The 20,438-nt window shown below is 35.0% G+C and overlaps 1 protein-coding gene across 7 annotated transcripts in view; it reads right to left on the bottom strand.

Moving 5' to 3' along the window:
• Window positions 1-20,438, bottom strand: part of SIPA1L2 (signal induced proliferation associated 1 like 2) — a 243,687-nt gene that overhangs the window by 57,224 nt on the left and 166,025 nt on the right. For all 7 annotated transcript variants that reach the window (XM_074262399.1, XM_074262403.1, XM_074262398.1 and 4 more), the window contains exons 7-9: window positions 17,725-17,828; window positions 9,128-9,285; window positions 6,458-7,034 (exon numbers count right to left, since the gene is read on the bottom strand). In XM_074262399.1, the coding sequence (XP_074118500.1) occupies window positions 6,458-7,034; window positions 9,128-9,285; window positions 17,725-17,828 (839 nt within the window). The remainder of the gene's footprint in view (window positions 1-6,457; window positions 7,035-9,127; window positions 9,286-17,724; window positions 17,829-20,438) is intronic.

Consider the following 20,438-nt stretch of genomic DNA (forward strand, 5'->3'; position numbering starts at 1 on the left):
CCAGAACTTGAGAATACTTATGATGGGCTAAGAAGACAATTGTCACTTTTCCTTTTTTAATGTCAGTTTTATAGATACGCAAGGTTTTATAAATTAAAAAAAAAAGGAAATTTAGGTGTGATTAAGGGGGGAAGGAGGAATTTCTTAGCAGAAACTATCCAAAAGTAGAACAGGATATCTGGAGAGATAGTAAATCTTCCTTCAACCCAGAATGTTTTTAAGCAGACTGGAAGATTACTTGCTGAACATGTTGCATATGTGTTTCTCATTCAGGTAAGGGAAAGAATAGATCATATTTCAACTCTAACTTCTTTGTGACTTACTTTGCCTTCCAAAATAAAAACTTCTATTACTAAAGTACTAACAAAATGCAAAAATTGAGTCTCTTTAACAAAAAATGCTATATTATTCGGAAAATGTTGACAGAAAGCATATACTATTTTCTCATAGCTCTTTAATCATCATTTAGTACAATCAATATAAAGATAAACTCATATCCATACCAGGTGCTTAGAAATTTTTTTTTAAATGTTCATTTCATCCACCTTGCTTTGTCTTTTTCTAAAATCTACAACTGCTACCAGACATAGTATAGTTGTCCATCATAATGCTAATTAGAGTGGAAGAAGCTGGTCAGAATTTTGCAAGTCTGAGAGAATTTATTTTGGGGAGGGTCTCTTTGGACTATGCATCTATATACAGCCTTCCCTTCCTCAATTCCAATAAATCACTAACAAGATCCCTCAAGGAAAGAGACTGTCTCTGGATCCAGAACTAATGAAAAGGAAAGTGGTCTTTGTTATCCTCCCTTTCCTTTTTTTTCCCCTAAATTCAAGAATTCCAAAGTTGTCAGTATTACAAAATAGATAATAAGATCTAAAACTCCATTGTTGGGTCTCATTAAGAGAACTAAAAAATTAATGACCCATTCCAGTTAGTGTAAATTCTGCCAAATTCTACTCATTTGATTTTCGTCTTGGAGAGACTGCTGTCACTACCCATTCCCTTCAGAGCTACACAATGCTTTCTATGACGAGCAGATATTGATTCCTTCTATTGCTTGTTCACCTTATAAGGGTAGAAGTATTGAGAAAATGTTTCTCATTAAGTAACACTTGATGAGGAGGATGATATTAAGGTATCTGTAAGAAGCTCAAAGCTAGAAAACATCATGCACACATTCCCAGGTCTAAACCACTGAATAAAGTTTCAGTTTAATAAGCAGTGCATCTCCACGAGGCATGCTCTGAATGCCTATAGAGTTATTTTAATAAAAGCTACATCTGTATGAACAGCTGTGGAAAAGGGGAACCATCTATCACCATTGTGTTGGCTGTTTCTATAGTTACTGTTCTTCTATACATTATGAGTCACCTTCTCACACCTACAAGGGATGGCTTAAGCATTAAAGAACTCCAGAGAGAAATGGATACCCCTAGTTAGTGAGTGAATTTGAAAAGGCTGAGAATTCCTATCTTTAAACTGAACTAACACAAATGATATCCGTGACATTCTCATGACAAAAGCACAGAATAAATTCTGCACTTCAACCACATGCTTTCATTTTATTCCTTCCCCTCCCACCACCAATTGCAATTCTAACGGTAACACTCCTTTAAAACTATATAATGATGCCATTTTAAGTTGAAAAGAAATTTTCTCATGGGACCCCTGCAGGAGGGCAATCATAAAGTCTTTTTAGAGGACCACAAAATGAAAAATCTGCATGGAGACCAAGTGCATCTGTGGGAACACATCCAGAATTACAAGTTGCTAAAGCCCTTATGTGAGTGATAAGGTTGAGACTATAGAAGCCCCAAGACTTGACATTGTATCTATGTTGAAATTTCTTGACACAAGTGTTATATTAGATTCACAGAGAAAAGTAATGTCTTCATTTTACAGATCAAAATACTGATGCACAGATAAGAAAAGTCAAATTTAACTGAGTAATTTCTTGATCTGTCAAATTTCCCGAATATAACTCTCATAGTAAAGAAGCTTCCTTTTATTTTTAAATACACTGTGTTCTTCTAATTCTTTCTATTCTCTGTAAACTCTTTCCTTTGCCTTTAATTCTTGTCATTAGCAAAAGCTCATCTTAGTCCCTATGCACATCTGCCATTTATTCTTGAATCACTTCTTGTTGCTGTTTAGTTATTTAGCAGTGTCAACTCTTTGGGACTCAGGGTTTTCTTGGCAAAGATTCTGGGCTGGCTTGTCATTTTCTTCTTCAATTCATTTTACAGAAGGGGAAATTAAGGCACACACAGTTATATGACTTGCCCAAAGCCACAATTAGTAAGTCCCTGAGGTCAGATTTGAACACAAGAAAATGAGACTTCTTTCTTGATTTCAGGCCTGGGACTCTATCCATTGCATAGCCTAGGTGCATTTAGTCCCTTGGGAGCTTAACCATTACATATATATAGATGATGTTTAAAAAAGATCTCATTAGCCCTGCTACTTTCTGGTTCCCATATTCCCATCTGCCTACAATAAGTTTCTACTCAATAGTCTCCAATAAAATATTAGGGGCTTTGGCTTTCTTGTGCCAATGAAACATCCCTTTTCAATTGTTTAAAGTTGTATCCCTCTGACTAGCACTACAAGCTCAAATCTGAGTTCTTCTCTTGACCTCATCATACTGGTGGTCAAGTTCTGCTATTTTAGTTCTCCACAATGTCTTTTAAGATTAACATCGTATTTTCCTTATCCGCAATTGTCATAGATAGTGGTGAGATTGCTTGATTTGGAGTCAAAAGACCTTATTAATTACAACTTATTACAGACTTTGGGCAAAACCTTCTGTTTCTTATCTATAAAGCAGAGATATCACTTTCCATTCCTAGTTCATAGGATTGTTAAGAAGATCTTACTGCAAAATGGCATGTAAGAAATTACTACACTACCCCCAGTTTTCATTATTTAGATTCGTGATAACTTAAATTTCTTCTTGTTTTAATTTTCAAGTTGTCCCTGATGCAACAGATAATTCAAATAAGTAACATAAGCTTTGATATATTTATGCTACCAGATGAAATGACTTGTATACAAGAAAAGAAAGAAGTCTAGAAAACTATGAAATGGGGTCCGGGGGACATGTCTACTGCAACCCTCTGATGGCAAGTGTTAGTGAGATGTGTATCATCTGCAAGAGAGTGCAGTTTAGGTGTATACATAAATTAGATTCTGTCCAGGACAGCACACATTTCTTTCATGTTTTATACTTTTAAACACAAGGATTTCTGTGTAAGGGGGCTGGAATGGGTCTTTTGAAAATTTCATTTTCAAGAAAATATCAACATTTTCAAGAAGAATTAAATGAAAAAGAGAAAGGGAAAAAAAGAAAAGATAAAGTAAGAAAGAAAAATAGTTATATATACTCCATCTCCCCCATACACCTTAGATCTTGGTCTACATAATGAAAACTTATATATCTTTGGGGATAGGAATTAGACATGAGAAATAGTATACTTCTAGGATTTTTTTCTACTTTCTCAAACTGAAAAAGAGGGCAAATAACAATCACTTTACTCTATACTGTTCTTAAACTATGTCTACTCAAGACCCAAACCAGAACACTTTAATTAAATAAAAATGGAGTACATCTAGAAAAAAATCTTAACACAGAAAGGCAACTTTTTCTTACTATTAATGCATGAAATAATGAGTCTTTTGAACATCTACTTCAGCTTTTCTAAGGCCTTCTTAAGTATTATCAATGATTAGTATGACATTAAATATATTAGATGGGAAAAATAGATCTGCTGGATAAACATACAAAGGTCATTAAATCTGTGAGTAAGTCACACATATTGATGTAGTCAAAGTAGTTTCTTAGCCTATTAATTACTTTTTGGGGGGACAGCTCTGGAATTTGTATAATATCTAGACAATTCCCTTGTTCTTAGTTTTTTTCAGTGATTGCTTTTCTAATTTGGCTCCACCTAATCTCTGGAATTCACTAAGCAAACAGATTTCCTTGATTATTCTGAAGGTAAAGGTGGATTTATCCATCATTTTAGTCGTTTGGGTCAGTGTGAATAAATGTCTTATCATCACTAATGTGAAAGATCACATTAAAAGTATATTGAATTCATGTTTCTCTGGCAATGATGCATAATGTTTTCAACCTATGGGATTGCACTGTTAAGAATCTTGTATTTGGGATTTCTTATTTTACTAGGGCATTTTGGATTTGTGCTTTGATCACTCTAGGTTTATTGCTTATGACTTTATGTCCTTCTTTCAGAAATCATTTCACCACTCTATGTTTAGGTTTTCTCAACTGCAAAATGACCAGCAAAGATAACAATCTATGAATTTTTTTCCAAATCTCAATTTTTTCATCAAAAAACAAAACTAATTTAGGCCTGCTACAATCTAAGGAATCATTTTGTCCAATCCTTTCCTTTTATGAGTGAGGAAGGAGTCTCTAAAATGTTAGATGTCTAGACCCTCAGTAAGTGGCAGAGTTCAAACTAGAATCAAGATTGCTTAATTCCCTAGTCAGTGTTTATCTTACTGTACAACAAATGGATCTGCATTAAATGAGAATAAAATTCTCTCTTCCTTGCCACTCTGGAGAGACAACTGTAAGAAATAGGTAGAATGACTGGGACAAGGAAAGGTCATCCAGGGGAAAAGAACATCTAAGTGAGTGTGATTAAGAAGGAAATCTTAAACTTATGAACATAAGATGCCTCAATTTGAAATCCCCAGAACTATTCATGTGGATATAGATTTATATTAGGGTTAGTCTGAAGTCCTGCCAGAGATCCATGGAATAAAGAACAAAAGAAGAAGCTAGTTCCTTGCAGGCCCAAGGATTCTAATCTTCAAAAAGAGTATTTTAGATCAAAATGCATCTTTGAGGATCTCACTGCTGACAAATGGTTTGCCTGGGGGTTCACAAAAAAATTTTTTAGTAGACTTCAGCTCAGCCCACAGAGAGCTTCTGTATAGAATATATGGATAAGATGAGCGCCGAAACACCAATCAGCAATTCTCAAAGATGAGACGCTTCAGGGTCATTCATTACAGGAGCTAGTCTTTACCCTCTCATAAAATGCCACATTATGCCATTCTATAGATGCCTAAAAATCTGAAATATTTAAATTAAGTCCTGGTGTGAGCACTAGGATACCAAGAACTTCCTAGAATATAAATTATGGCTGATATACATAAAGACATGAAGTGAGAATAAATGTGGGGAAAATTTTTTGTGCTTTTTGTAAGAAAAGTTGTTCAATAAATATGACTAATTACTATTACAAAGAAAAAAACCATGTCAATTACATAACGTGCTTTTCTTCTGAGCACTTTAGGGGAAAAACTTGCTCAACAAACTATCATTTATTATCACTATTTCAAGATAAACACCTTGACTATTTCAAATTATTTTTGTCTCATTTGACTATGTCCCCTTATTCTCATGAGGAATATGTACTGATGATAGTAGTGTCTTGAGTATTTTTGGTTTGAGTTGCTCTTTGCACTCTGAGATAAGAACTGGGGGAGTCTTTCTGGAGAAACAAGTGATGAATGGCAGATTAGGTCCAAAGTTAATCCTGAAAGCATGCAGACAAGATTTTATTAGTCACAGAATACTACTTTTGGGCAACAAAGTAGGATTTTTTGTTTGTTTGTTTGTTTTTTCTAGGCCTCACTAGAAATGAAATAGGGCTATGAGGAAGCTAGAATTCCAGTCAATTTACTATGAATGACTGAACAGTGGCTAAACAATATTGATCCCTCAGTGGCTGAAGTAGGAAGACCGATATGAACATTTCTTTCTTTTCCACATTAGTGTGGACCCAGAGACTTTGTAACTTTTTGGGTTGCACAAAATCTATGCCAGAGAAGTGCTAATTGATATCCTCGTATGGACCAGGTTAAGCACGAAATGAGCTGGCACCAATAACAGTATTTTATCTACAGCCTCCTAGAGGAGCATGAAGAAGTGACTAATCACTCTGCCATATTACTCCCCCTAGACACCCCTATCACTCTGTCAGCAAACACCTAAAATTGCCACGGGATCAAAACTCTTATGATGAGAGCAGAAAGTTGTTCTGACTCAAGGCTGCCCTGGTTGGGGGTTGAGGCTGAGAGATTTGAATGTGTGCATGTTTGGTTTGCAGACACCCTGCCTGACAGACAGAAAAATAACAATTTCCACAAGAAATTACTGAAGGCAGTTGATCATGCTGAATCATTTTGAACCAAGAAAACTGTCTTCTACGATCAGTTTGTAAGTGATACCTCTCCCCACTTCCATTTACTTAGCAACTGTTCAAAATGGTTCAAAGTCTGACAGCTTTGCTTCTACGAGAAAGAGTAACTATTTCTTTTTAAAAAATTGTTTAAGGGAGAATTCCTTGATTAGTCAAAATTGATTCTGGTATTGGAGGAACAAAGATGAAGAAAGCATCACAGCATGACATGTACTTACTCCTAATCTCTGAACAATTTCCCTTATATCATCAGTGCAATTATCCACTGTAGACAGAAGAATACATTCTCCTCTTTCATAAAACACTTTGATGCTCATTAATCCAGAGGTCCATCCAATAACATCTCTGCAGGAACAGTTAAATACAACGTTCTTAGACTCCTTTTCAATCAACATGATAAATTCATTGGAGATTCCTAGGAGACATTCAATGTCTGCAGACCGGCCAAAGTCTCGTGCTATGACATTCCACATGATAGCCCCAACGCTGTATAAGTGAGCATCCTTCCTTGGTTTTACTTTCTCCTTTTTCTTTGCCCCTAATGTAATGAAGCTGAACTTGACGGAGGTATCCACTGTAGCTGTAGTCACAAAGTTTTCTGCTAGATCTTTCAAGTATTCCTGCCTTGTTCGGGTAGCCATTGCTCGAAACTTTTCTGACTTGTGGGCTGAATTTTCAGCATTGATCACTTTGGCTAATAGGAAGTCCCTAAAAACTGCTGATTTTGGAAAAGTCACACCTTTGGGAATTGGTGGACCAAATGGTGGTACATCTTTTGATCTTGAAACTCCAACACTGTAGGTCAGGAAAAAAATAGAAAAGAAAGGAAATTTAGCAACCAAAGCTTTCCACAGACTCGTTTTTAAGTTAGATTACTCGCTTAGATTGCTTGAATTGCTTAAAATTACTTAGTTGATTACTTATTTATTTACATGTACTACAATATAAGGAAGAATATGCTGTTTTCTAAGAACAATTCAAATAAGTGTTAAGGCAGAAAGATCAAATCTATTTGGAAGGCATAAGACAGTGTCACAGAAGAGACATTATTTGAATTATGACTGAAAAAAATGATGGAATTATAAAGGTTTAAATGCAGTAGAGGGAATGGAGACAAGTAGGAAACCATGGAACATGTGAGGGTAGATATTCATATAATGAAATGACACGAAACAAAAAGGATATTTTGTGGCCAAATCATAGAAGCCCTTGAAGACCAGTGAAGTATTTTGACTTTATTATGTATCTAGTGAGAAATTGCTAAAGTTTTAGAATAGCAAAAAAATATCTATTATATTATAATTACAATTATTTTCTTTAAAATAGTATTTAACAAATACTGTATGCTAATAAATTATAACCTTTTAGTTGGTCAAATTTCTTCCAACTCAAGTCCTTCCTCCATTCACTTTTAAAACTATCTTTCTAAAATGCAGGTTTGACCATGTCACTCAATTCAATAATTTTCAGTGTCTCTCTATCAGTCTCAGGAGCAAATTTAAAATCCTCTGGTGTTCAATGGTTTTTAACCTTCCTGCTGCCTTTCCAGTTTTTATATTTGAGTCTTGCCCAAATGCTATGAGAACCAGTGATGCTGCCTTTCTTGCTATTCCTCAAAAAATATACTCTATTTCTCTATTGGAGGTATTTTTTTTATTACAGCCATTATTTAATGGCTGTCCCCCATTCCAGTAATTCTCTCCTTCTTCTCTGCTTCATAGCTTTCTTCAAATACCAACCAAAATCCCATCCCAAGAACACTTTCCAAATCTCTCTTAATATTAGTCTTTCCCATTTAAAAGCTGGAACTGTTTTGCTTTCCTGTATATCTGTAGCACTGACCCAGACCATAGGTGGTATCTAACTAATAAATGCTTGCTGACTGATTCTTTCCATCTTGTCTCTTCCTTTTTTACTAATTCATTTCTCTGAGAAAAAAAAAACAAGCCCCAAATTATTTCTTCCTCCATTCTCATCATGTAAATACTGAAAGAGGTGTTCGATTTTGATGGAGGGAGATGGGTAACAGTGGAATGAAAACACATGAGTAACTTTTAACATGATATATAAATGATTTTTGTGAATGATTTCTTGGTCAAAATTATACTCTATCCCACTGTCTGCTTCAATAATTATGGTCTAATAACAAGGTTAGGGAGTGATACAACTACTGAATTTCAAAGAAAACTATTGATTCTTTGAATGAGTAAAGTTGTTTTTGTTTCATAAGTATTCAACATGAATGCTTATTAGGTAGTATATATATTTTTCTACATGTAATTTGGGGACCAGTTCTGGGTATTAGGGGCACAGGTACTTTTTGAGGCTATAAAATGCCTGCTCTGGTATTTTATCATTCATTTTTGATGAAAAGATGAGTAAGACTGAATTTTGCTCAGGGCTAAACTAATAAAATCTTGTTTCTGGCTCTGAACAAGCTGCCTGGTGTTTCTATTTAATTTGATGACTCTTCCAAGTGAGTTTCAAACCATCACATAGGAGTTTTCAAGAATAGTGAGTTGTTTCCCACATCCTCAGACTTATGTCAGAATAATGAATGATTCTTGCAGTACAGTTCCGTATTTTAACTAATTGTCCTAGTGCATATTTTAAAGGAGCTGAAATTAGGAACAAAAGAAATAGCAAGAGGTACAATTATGAAAAGATAAAATGAAGATGTGTGTGTATATCTAAGGAAATTACTTAATTCAGAATGCTATGTGTTCTTTCTAAGATATTTTACTTTCTTACATGGCAAAAAAAAAAATGACAGAAAGGAATATACAATTAGGAACCAAGCAGAATTTGGAGGAATAAAGAGGAATAGATGGTGAAAGATGCAATACTGAAACCAAGCTAGCCAAATAAATTAGGACATACAGACTCACCTATAACACACATTTTCAGTGCAAGGATTGTGCACCTTGACAATAACAAAGACGTGTTGAAACTGAGATCGGATATTTTTTGGAGTAAAAGGAAGTGCTCCAGGCTCTTGGAAGACAATGGTAACGATGTCATTTCCTATATGCCTTTTCCTTAGGAGCTATACATAAGAAATGGACACACAAAGAAAAGCAAATTATGAATGGAAAAAATTCTTCATACTTTTTTTTATTTGCACAATTCACTGAAGTTCATTTCAAAAACACTGCTCAAAAAATAGTACTATTCTTTAGAAGCTAATTGCCAAAAACTTAGCATTACAACAGGAAACTGGGTTGAAATCAGAGGATCTATGAAAAGAAGCAACATAAGTTTTCAACTTTATACCTCTAACTTTTGAGTTCAGTCTAAGCAATCTATCCTTCAGTTTCTTCTCATGTTTTCTGTCTCATATATAACGTCAGCTCCTTGAACACGGGCACAAATTTTTTATTTTGCCTTTGTATCTTATAGCTTTTGGTGCAGGATCTTGCCCATGCAAGTCCATAACAAATACTTATAGACTTAGATTCAAAAAATGTTTTTTAACACAAGTTCTTCCAGTTTTTACTAGAAGCTAAAAAGTGAAGCAAACTTTCATTTTTACATCTAATATTTACATGAATATTTAATATTTACATTTAATTTACTTTCGCCCTTGCAAATTTCAACTTCCTCTCATCCTCTGTGTTCCATTATTTAATATAAACTCATTAGAACTAATTGGCAAAGAAACTAGTCTTTCATCCCTATTTATGTGGAGGGCATTGGCATTCTACCAATCATGTAGAATTTACTCCCTGCTCTTTGCTTTCTCACCTCCCCCATCCTATCATCTCACTGAGACTTCAACAAAGAGAAATCAATATTTTTCACATTTGTAGTCTTTCTTCTACTTAAAAAGCCACCTTCTTAGTTAAGGTTCTTAACACCTCTCCCCAGGCTACCACAATAGCTTCCTGAATGATTGGTGTCCTTGTCTCCAAGCTTTATCTTCTCCAATCTATCCTCTACGCAGTTGTGAAACTGATTTTCTTACAGCATAACCATCATTCTTTTGCTCATAAAAACATTAATTGTGGTGAATTTTTTCTAGGATAAACTATAGAAACTCCTCTTTGACATTTAAAGCCCTTCACAGTCTGGCTTACCCAAGATCACTGCATTATATTCTCCTTCAAGAAGTGCATTCGTGCCAAAATGGCCCAATTGTCCCTTATACAGAACGCTCCTTCCCACAGCCTCTTTACCTTTGCATGAGTTTTCCCCCATATCTAGAAATGTCCTTTACTACAGACACCTCATAGACTCCTTATATTTTTTTTCAATATTTTCTCAAGGACTACTTCATACCTGTGGCTAATACTGATCCCCCTAGAAATTCCTTTGTTTATATTTACTTTTATATTGCTGTTTCTCCCTAATAGTGTTTAAGCTCCTTGAGGGCAGGGCTTTAGTATTTTTGCCTTTTTATTATCAGTATCAAGCAAAGTGCCAACCTAACTCATAGATAAATATTTTTTGAATGCCTCTCTATCCACCAAATGTTTAATGGTAAGTTTCTACAGTGATTAGCTTGAATTTTGTTCTTGCAATTTAAAACATGCTATTTTATCATCACAGACTTCTAGGAAGCTTAATCCAAATACTCATGAAAACAAATTGCCACAGATTCACCAGGGTTAAGGCAATGAACACGGGAAAATGACTTCACTATCTTGGAGCAGAGTTTGAGATTTTTAAAGCACAGGTGATAAATACAGATCCAAACAGTAAATAGAATTCATAAGGAACACAGTTCTGAAACTCTACCTAGAAATTTAGCAAAAATATGGTCTTTAAAATTCACATTAAACTTAGTAGCAAATAAGGTCTTGCACCTTATGGGACCAATTAAGTTAGAGTACTGTCAGATAATCAACATGAAGAAGAAAAATAATTGTGTCCTTAACATACACACATTTGAATAAACAAAACTATTCCGAGAATCCTGAGCTGCCACTTACCAAGTCAGCCAAATATTCCGATATCTCATTGGTGGACAAGAGAAACTAAGTTCCAGATAATATAAATAAACAGCTTCACAACAACAAAAACCAGACCCTTAAAGGTACTTTTTAAAGCAAAATCAGTCTCTTTAGTCATTCATCTTGTCCTCTGCCCAGGAAATTTAACACAAATGAATTATCAACCCGGAGGGGAAAGAATGAGATCCTAACTGTCAAGGCCAAGAAGCAAGTTGTGGCGTTCCACTTTGCAGGCTGACAGTTGTGTTGCTGTTCCAATGTGGCAACTCTTTCAATTAAACAAAGATAGTAAGGAAACCAACTCATTAGGCTATGCATTATTGCTATTTCTATCCAATTACTCTTCCTCGTTAAGGTAGCACTTGTGCCCAACTCTGTACTGCTCCACGGGGGTATTTAAATTGCAAGGTAGAAGAAACAGTAAGACTGGTTACCTTGACAACATCCTGAATCCATATTACTCTCTCCAAGTACATTATTTTCCTTTATAAAATGGGACAAAGGATGTCTTGGAGAGGCTCTACCTTAGCGAACTATAGGAACAGAGTACTTCTGAAGGAGAAGTTTATAAAGAAAGGAAAATGTAAAGCTCTCATAGGGATTAGCAAGGAAAAGGAAGACTTTATATGTTACCCACATATCCTACAAAGGGCAACTTGTACTCTGGAAGAATGATTTATGAAGAATGCAACTTTATGTTTTAAAAACTGTATCAAGCATGGAGGACTTGCATCGGTTCTTGGGCTTTTCAAATGCAAGAAAATAGTTCCAACATGTAGGTTCATGGAAGAATAGTCCCAGATACTCTGCCCAGGTAAAGAGCAGAGAGAGGGATGGATGCCATTATCTATATGTATATTTGCTCAGGAAAACTGAAGGATTAATCCTTCATAGGCTTTCTGACAGTTATTAAGCAACCTTCTAATTTCCTTGAGACAATAGATGAGAAATATTGTCTTGTTTTCCTTTGTGGCCTAGGGATCATCCATAAAACTTCAGCACCGTAAGGAGTTTCATTAACTTCCATTCAAACCCAGGCTCACTGAAAGGGCAATCTCAGTAAGTCTTATTTAACAGAGAGGAAGCTGAGAGATGCAGAACTCAGAACGCTAGCCTTGGAATCAGAGGGGATAGGTTTAAGTGCCACTACAATGACTACAGGATCTAGGGCATAGCAATCTCTCTGAGATGCAGTTTCCTCAACTCTTCTACCTCTAATGTTCTGTGATTGTATACAATCGGTCCAGTAGCATTTCAAAATTTTAAAGTGACAAAGCAAGAATAAGGCCCAGGGTTAGGAGCAAAGTGAAAATACTGTTTTTTACCGAAATCCACAATGAAAATGTTCAGATGTTATACTGATAGTGATCTCCAAAGTAATTTTAGGAACTTGACTCCTAATGTAGAAAAGCTTCATGGGAAGCTAGAAAACCATGGCTTGTTTGAGGCAGCTAGGTGGTGCAGTGGATAGAGCACCAGCCTTGAATTCAGGAGGACCCGAGTTCAAATCTGGTCTCAGGCACTTAACACTTCCTAGTTGTGTGACCCTGGGCAAGTCACTTAACCCCAGCCTCAGGGAAAAAAAGAAGAAAGAAAGAAAAGAAAAGAAAACCATGGCCTGTTCAAAAAAAATTAGTTTAAATAAAATAAGAACAAATTTATGTAATTTTTTTTGAAAAATCACCTGTGAGGGTATATGTATGTGTTTTAATAGACTTTATTCTAATATAAGATATAAAGAATAGAACTGTAATTAGTAATGCGATTATAAGATGCAAGCCTAAAAAAAAATTGACTTATTTTAAGACTAGGAGAACATTTCAAGAAGGTGAGCGAAATTGATAACTGTTCTTCCAATGAACAATGGTCACTTGGCAGAAAATGTCTATCCTGATTTTTGTCGAAATTAAAATTAATTCAAGTCCTAGATCTACAGCAGGTACTGAGATTTAAAGGAATGTCTTTAGTATCAATCAAAAATGCCATATTATTTCCTTCTGGAAGAGAAGATAGAATGGTTCAAGTATAACCAATTTGTGGATTCTGGTTCAATGTTTCCTCAATTATGTTCTGATCTTGTAACTGTCAAAGAAGGCCTAGGATGGTTTCAAGCTAACTCAAATACTGATTTTTCTCCTCCAGATACATACTAGCACTTTGTACAATGTAATGCCATCAAAAAACCCCAACAAACTCAACAACAATAATTAGATAAAAAAATATTCCACAAGTGGTTTGGGCAGTGTCCTCCAGAGAGACTTTTAAACCTCTCTCATTTTGGTTGATATTCTTTTATTAATGTAGCACAGTATGTCAGATTTAGAAACAAAATAAAACCAAATCATGTGATTCAATAGAAAAAACATTAAAGCATTACATTACCATCTGCTTTGTCAATGCATGCTAAGTGAGGAATTCTGGGTCTTTCCATCTGACCAGCAGCTAGTAGATGGATGGATGGATGGATGGATAGATAGATAGATAGATATTTGGATAGATAAAGAAATAGCACAAATGGTAGATAATCTTGAAGGAAAGGCACTAGAAATATAAGGAGGAAGAGAGCAGCGTTCGTTTTCATAAATGCTATTTTTCTATCCATATCTATCTAGATAAGTATACACATACAAACACACATACATATGTTAAACATATTTGTAATTATATATAATATATATGTGTGTGTATGTGTGTGTATATCTTCTGATCATTTATGAGATAGCCTAACTTAAATATTAGTTTCATATATATGTATATATATATGCAGTTTGCAAATCTAAGTCTAGTACTTTACATTTATTTCTATAAAATTTGATTTTATTAAAGTTGCACCTCACTCAATATTTTAAGAAGATCACTGTGATGGATTGAAGCAGGGGGTTAAGGCTTATAAAAAAATGAGAATTAGAGCATTACTAGAATATGAAGAAAAAACATGACTCCACCAATACTTACAAGCAGTGTTGATAACTTTTGTACCCATCCATAACATTATAATTATCTTCTCTATTTACTTTTACTTGGATTTCCTACTGTTATTCTCAGTTTTGTACTAGAACAATGAATCATAGTCAAGGCAAAACAAGATGGTGGCCTTGATTCAATTCAACTTAAACACATTTATTAAGTATCTGCTGTGTAAAAGACATCAGCAAATGGGCATAGAAAGACAAAAACCAAATAGTTCCTGCTCTTAAAGTATACATATGCAAAAATAAAGATGAAGTCATTTTAAGAGGTGATAATATTGCCACTTAGCACACACTCCCGAAACTGCATTTAGAAACAATAACACCAGTGCAAAAAAAAAGGGGGGGGAGTGGGGGGAAGGGAATTAAAAGAAAAATAGAATTTGAACAAATTGGAGTAGGGGAAATGTAACAATTAGATGAAAATTGGTGAACAAAGGCTGGAAAGATTCCCTGGTTTATATGAAGAGAGCTGTTTTAAATATAAAGAGATCCTCAAACTGCCATCAATACAAAAGTAAAGCCAAGTTATCTTCCCATTTCTATATTAGATAAAATGAAAACCAATTTCTTTGTATCATAATTAAGAAACTTCAAAGACAGGTGGCACCACATGGACTAAAAGGAGATGATAAATCTAGGATGGATAAAAGATGCTCACAAAAGAAATTGTGAAGAAACAAAGAGAAGCTATTTCAAAGGAGCAAAGTGGAATTCATGTAAAGAGACTATGGTAGAAACACTGGGAACTCTGATTTGAAAAAGAAAAACAAAGAAGTAGTGCTATAATGCTGGAGAAACTGAGGCAAGATAGAGATCAGAGAGCATTTAATAAATTATTAAATGGGCGAGATTTACTGGGACCTAATGGATCCATGGTTTGGTCCCAGGGCTGAATGAGACTATTTTCTCCAAGAATCCAGCAAACAATGAGAGTTCTCAATGACATATAAACACATGGCTCAGACTAAGAGGGTACTGAGGCAGGGGTGGAGTCAGGGTGCTGAGAGCAGGAACAGGACTCTGACAATCCGATTCTGACAGAGCATGGGGCATGGGATGACCTAATGGGGGGAGGAACCCCAGAGATGGGGAGAAGCATCTTGATAAGGCAGTATCTGACATTCTGATAGCTTGGGATGGGGAGAAGCATTCTGATATTCTAAATCATAAGATCTTTTACTACCCTTATCAAGTATTCTGAAAGGAGGGAGAGGAGATTTTGCAGGACTGAGCTTTGAGAAGAAACTGGGTCAGGACTGGGTCAGGATAATTAATTAGGGAGACTGAGTCAGGACAATAAAAGAGAACTGTGGCATAACAGTGTTAGGCAACAAGGAGAATGAATAAGCATGTGACAGGCAGGGTCCTATAAAAGTCCTAGTTAAAACAGCATCAGAAATGTTGAAGGAGCCGAGGCTGGTAAAGGAAACTAAGTACAACTAAGAAGAAAAAAAGATTAAAGAAAGGATAGAACTTTTGATTGAGATAGATGAAATTATGATATTTACAATGAAAAAAAAAAGCATTTTCTCAGTTCTTCTTTCCTTCTTTTTCTTTCTTTTTTTTTTAGCCAAGAACCCCCCCCCCCAAAAAAAAATATATATATATCGAGTTTTTATCCAAGATTAGCATCCATCTGCCCTTGATGAAATCAAGTAACTGGTATGATGAGCACGACAGTCAATAAACATTTATTAAAAATCTACCACTTTTCCAGCACTGTGGGCAAAAGACAGTCCCTTCAAGAGCTCACAATCTTATGGGGAAGAGAAGCAGCAAATGAACAGGTATAAACAAACTATATACAAGACAAATAGGAAATAATTAACAGAGGGAAGACACTAGAATTAAGAGAGGTTGAAAAAGGCTTTCTGTAGAAGGTGGGATTTCAGTTGGGACTTAAAGGAAGCCAGAAAAACTTAAGTACCGACAAGGAAGGAGAGATTTGAAGACATGGTGGAGTTGGGGGGGGGGAGCAGTTCATTTAAGGTTTTTAATCAGTGCACTTTATAGACATCATCTCATTTGTTCCCTATAACCCTGTGATCTAAGCACTCAAATTGTTATTTCTTGCCATTTTACCTATCTAGAAACAGAGGCTGAAAGATGTGACTTGAATATATGATTTACTTAAATAATGTCAATGATTAATGGGAGATTCAAGTTACAAGCAAAGTTTTGAACATGCAGCTGCCTGAAAAACCAGGACAATCATCAAGACCTGATATAAACAACACTTTTATTATATTATAGCTGATTCAAATGTATTTCTCTTTGTACACAGGGTCTCAGAATGTGATCAGTTATATGATAAAGGATATGCATTTTACTTGTCCAAAATATTATGTACCATTATAGATGAATCCAGCGTTGTGTATACGTAAACTCAAGGATTGTCTTCATAAAGTCATTTAATGATTCTATCCTTACCTTCTCTATTTTAAGATTAATCTCAAAGCAGAGTTCTTGAATATTCACACATATATATGTATGTGTTTACAAATTTTATAAATTATACATGTAAATACTTTTTTCATATGAATGAACAACTGGTTAATACTGACTTGCTAATACAAAGCATCACTGCTGTAGGGTTCTCCATTGGAATCATTATTAGTCAAGAGCACAGTTCATTTATCAGCTCTTGTGGCCTTTTAGATTAGGTCTGCATTCCAGAAAAGTGATGGCTCCTCTAGATACTACTCAAAGAAGGCACTACATTAAATGAACTGAACCCTAAAATAAGGCAGAGCTTTCAGCAATGAGAAGAAAATAAAACTAATCATGCACATAAGAAAAATGAGGTAGAAAAAATAGCATGTTGCCTAGATATGCAACATATAACTATTCAAATTGTAAGTCAGGTATTTCAGATGGAAGATGAAATGGGCCAAATAGTAGGCAGAAGTAGCAGCACTGGATCCGTTTGGAGACAAAGCTTTCAATGATCCCAAAATGCTTGTTGCCACAAAAGCCTGTATCTACTATAATATCTCAGAAAAATTAGAAATGTAACTCCAAAGAGACTGAAAATCTCTACGGTGACCATCAGGGTAACCTGCATCCAAGATATAGTGGAAAATTACTCACTGAAGATTGACAATGTGGGAAGACAGATGGACAATCTAAATAAAATGAGATGATAATAAGTGACTTTTCTATGGCATTTCAATGTTTTCAAAACATTTCATATACCCTGATCTTGCTAAGAAATTTAAAAAGGAAGAAGATGCTTTCCCCCATCCTGTCCACTAATCCTTTTTAGAGGATTTCTGGAAAAAAACATGTCAATAATAGTAGTGATGAAATCATGGGTGCGCAGTACAAGAAGGATGTATCAGAGAAGTATGACCAGGGGTTGGCAAACTAAGGCCTCCAGACAAATGTAGTCCCCTATATAAAGTTTCTCTAAACAAAATATTCTCAAGTGACAATGCATATGTTACTTAAATAGCAAATACACAACGATTCATCTCAATATTTACACCATTTAGGTTGGCTACCACTTCAACATTGTTACTTAATTTTTTAAAGGAAATTATGAGGAAAAAGAAAACATACCTGTTGCCTATTATTGGGCATATAGGGTAGCATAGTTGACACGTGAAACATGACTTCATAATCTTTATAGGTGGTATAGAGAGAATGGGTTCCTGTGGAATCAGCTGAAAATAAAATTCAATTACAAAATAAAGTTAGAAAAGTACAAAATCTGTATCATACATTATTGAAATGTCAAAGATTATCACTGGCTGGCACTCCTCAGTTCTAAAACTTAGAAAAGAGCATAATGTGATTAAGTTGCTGATTAAACATGGACTCAGTCTCTCTATCCACTCTTATCTTAGGCTCTTTTTCTCATTCAATCTCTACCTATCTACCTTGTATTTTTCTTCAACTTTTGCCTGGGAATTATATGGGAATTAGCAGAGGGCTTTGTTGGTTGTATCACTACGGGTACTGTTCTTCATATGTTCAAAAATATTAGGGACTAATATATGGCTATCAATCCCTAATTTGCTCAATATCTATGAAGGCTGGCCCTTTGCTATATTAATGTATTTATGATGAATTCTTGACTGAAGGGTGGTTTATCCAAAATTCAAGAAGATGAAAGAAGACTCTGCGTTTTTCTAAGTTATTTCATTATGTAGCAAATCTTGTCATAAGACTGTTTTATATATAGAAAATTAATTCAACATTTTGTACAAGAAACACGTGTGTGTATGTGTGTGTGTGTGTGTGTGTGTGTGTGTGTGTGTGTGTGTGTCCCCAGCTCTTCATGATCCCATGGACCTCACTGTTCATGGAGTTTCCTTGCAAAGATATTATCAAACTGATTTGCTATTCCCTCTTCCACTGGATTAATTCTAGGATTGAATAAAAACTGAAAACATGAGGTAAGCTATGACCTACTACGATCATATAAGAGATATCTAAATGAAAGCATAGCCACTTTGTCCAAGACCATGCAGGGGAGAAAACAAAAAATGAATCTATGAAATCTTCCTCTCCTTCCCATTTTACCCACAACCTCCAGTTCGCTACTTCTTTGACAAGAAAGAAGCTGTTTTAACAATGGTTATTCAGCATCACCTGAAACAAAGACGTTCTTTGTACAGGCACTCAAGACACCAATCATTAGAGCTATAAATTACTTAAACATTCATGTAACCTTAACATTTTTTCAATTGTGGTCTCTATTATTCTACTGCAAAAGAGCCATTTCTATGTTCAATTGTAAACTTTGTATAGAAAATGTATTTTGTATAACCTTTAGAGATTATCAAAGTTATTAAAGGAGATGATTCATTGGTTAAAGAGAGATATTGATAAATCAACTACTAGATTGACATACATGCTATTAACCTAATAATCCGTGATGTCTAATTTTTTGAAACCAAAGGGTATTTTCATCCTTAACTACTCATTAAATTGGAACAGCATATTTCTTACCTTTCACTGGAGTCCTTAGAAAGTAAAATTCCATTTGGATTCCCTTGGCTAAGAGCCTTGAAATTGAACATTGGTTTGGTAGTGAGCAAGCACATTTATGCGGTAAAGATAAAAGCCCCTTCAATGAGGAATTGAATTACTTGGCTCACTCATAAATATGTTGAAGGTCAATGACTAACGTGGCCTAGGTATATTCAATTACTCCCACCACAATAACCTCTTATCCCAAAGGCTAAAATTTAGTAGGAGAAGCACTGATGACTACTTAATGGCAAAAAATAGAGAAATGTTAATTTTTAGAAAATCCATTTTTAAAATGTGGTTCCAACTGGTCTACCCAAAGCATTACTGCAAAAGAATTTCCCAAAGCCAAACATTCATGAAGTTTCTAAGGAAGAAAAACAAATGACATGCTGTTTTCTAAACCTTATTGCCTTTATATTTCTATACTGAGATTAACACTCTGTGATTCAATTTTGACAACCTGACGTCTTTTGCTGTTTTTAGAAGATAGATAATCTCCTTAATGGTCTGTCTAGTAGACCCTTCCTTAGGCTGCAAAGCACATGTGAATTTTGGCATTATGATTAGAGTGCTGGACTGGAAATGAGGATGAGTTGTGTTAGCATCCCACATCAGATACTGCACAGGACCTAGCACATTACCTTATAGCTTTGTCAAGTCTGTTCTCATTTTACAGAGTAAACCGAGACTCAGCAATTTAAAAGACTAATTTAAGGAAGGATTAGAATCCAAGTCTATTTACTGTCAGGAGTCAGATTTCTGTTATTCTTTGGACACATATGAGCAGTCATTATTCCTGGAATTATACTGTCATGCTGTTTTCTGTGATATATATAGTTTCTCAAAGGTAGGATTATGTCTCATACTTTTCTGCATCACTGATAATGTCTGGTGTGGTACATATTGGAAGCTCAAAAATGTTTTTGGAATAGCTAATTTAATATCATTATGAAAATGTTAGAATTTCAGATGCATGTATAGGTACCTGAACATTTTCTGGATTTCAAAGGCAAAACTTCTTATACACGATTGTATAAATGAATGTGGAGGCTCATGAAATTATGACTTATTATTAGTAAATATTTGTATATATCTTTTATAGATCTATGTATTTGGGGTCAGATAAAAATTTCTTGAGTGAAAATGTATCACAAGTGGAAAAAATTTTATAAGCCCTGCTCTAGGGTATGGGAAGTATGCTAAATTAACCAATCTCAAAGCCCAAAATATTAAATGGTATTTTACTAGTATTTTAATATTAATTCACAGCAAATTTATTGGTACATTAATACTCA

This window comes from Sminthopsis crassicaudata, chromosome 4, assembly GCF_048593235.1.
Source record: "Sminthopsis crassicaudata isolate SCR6 chromosome 4, ASM4859323v1, whole genome shotgun sequence".
Taxonomy (NCBI): Eukaryota; Metazoa; Chordata; class Mammalia; order Dasyuromorphia; family Dasyuridae; genus Sminthopsis; species Sminthopsis crassicaudata.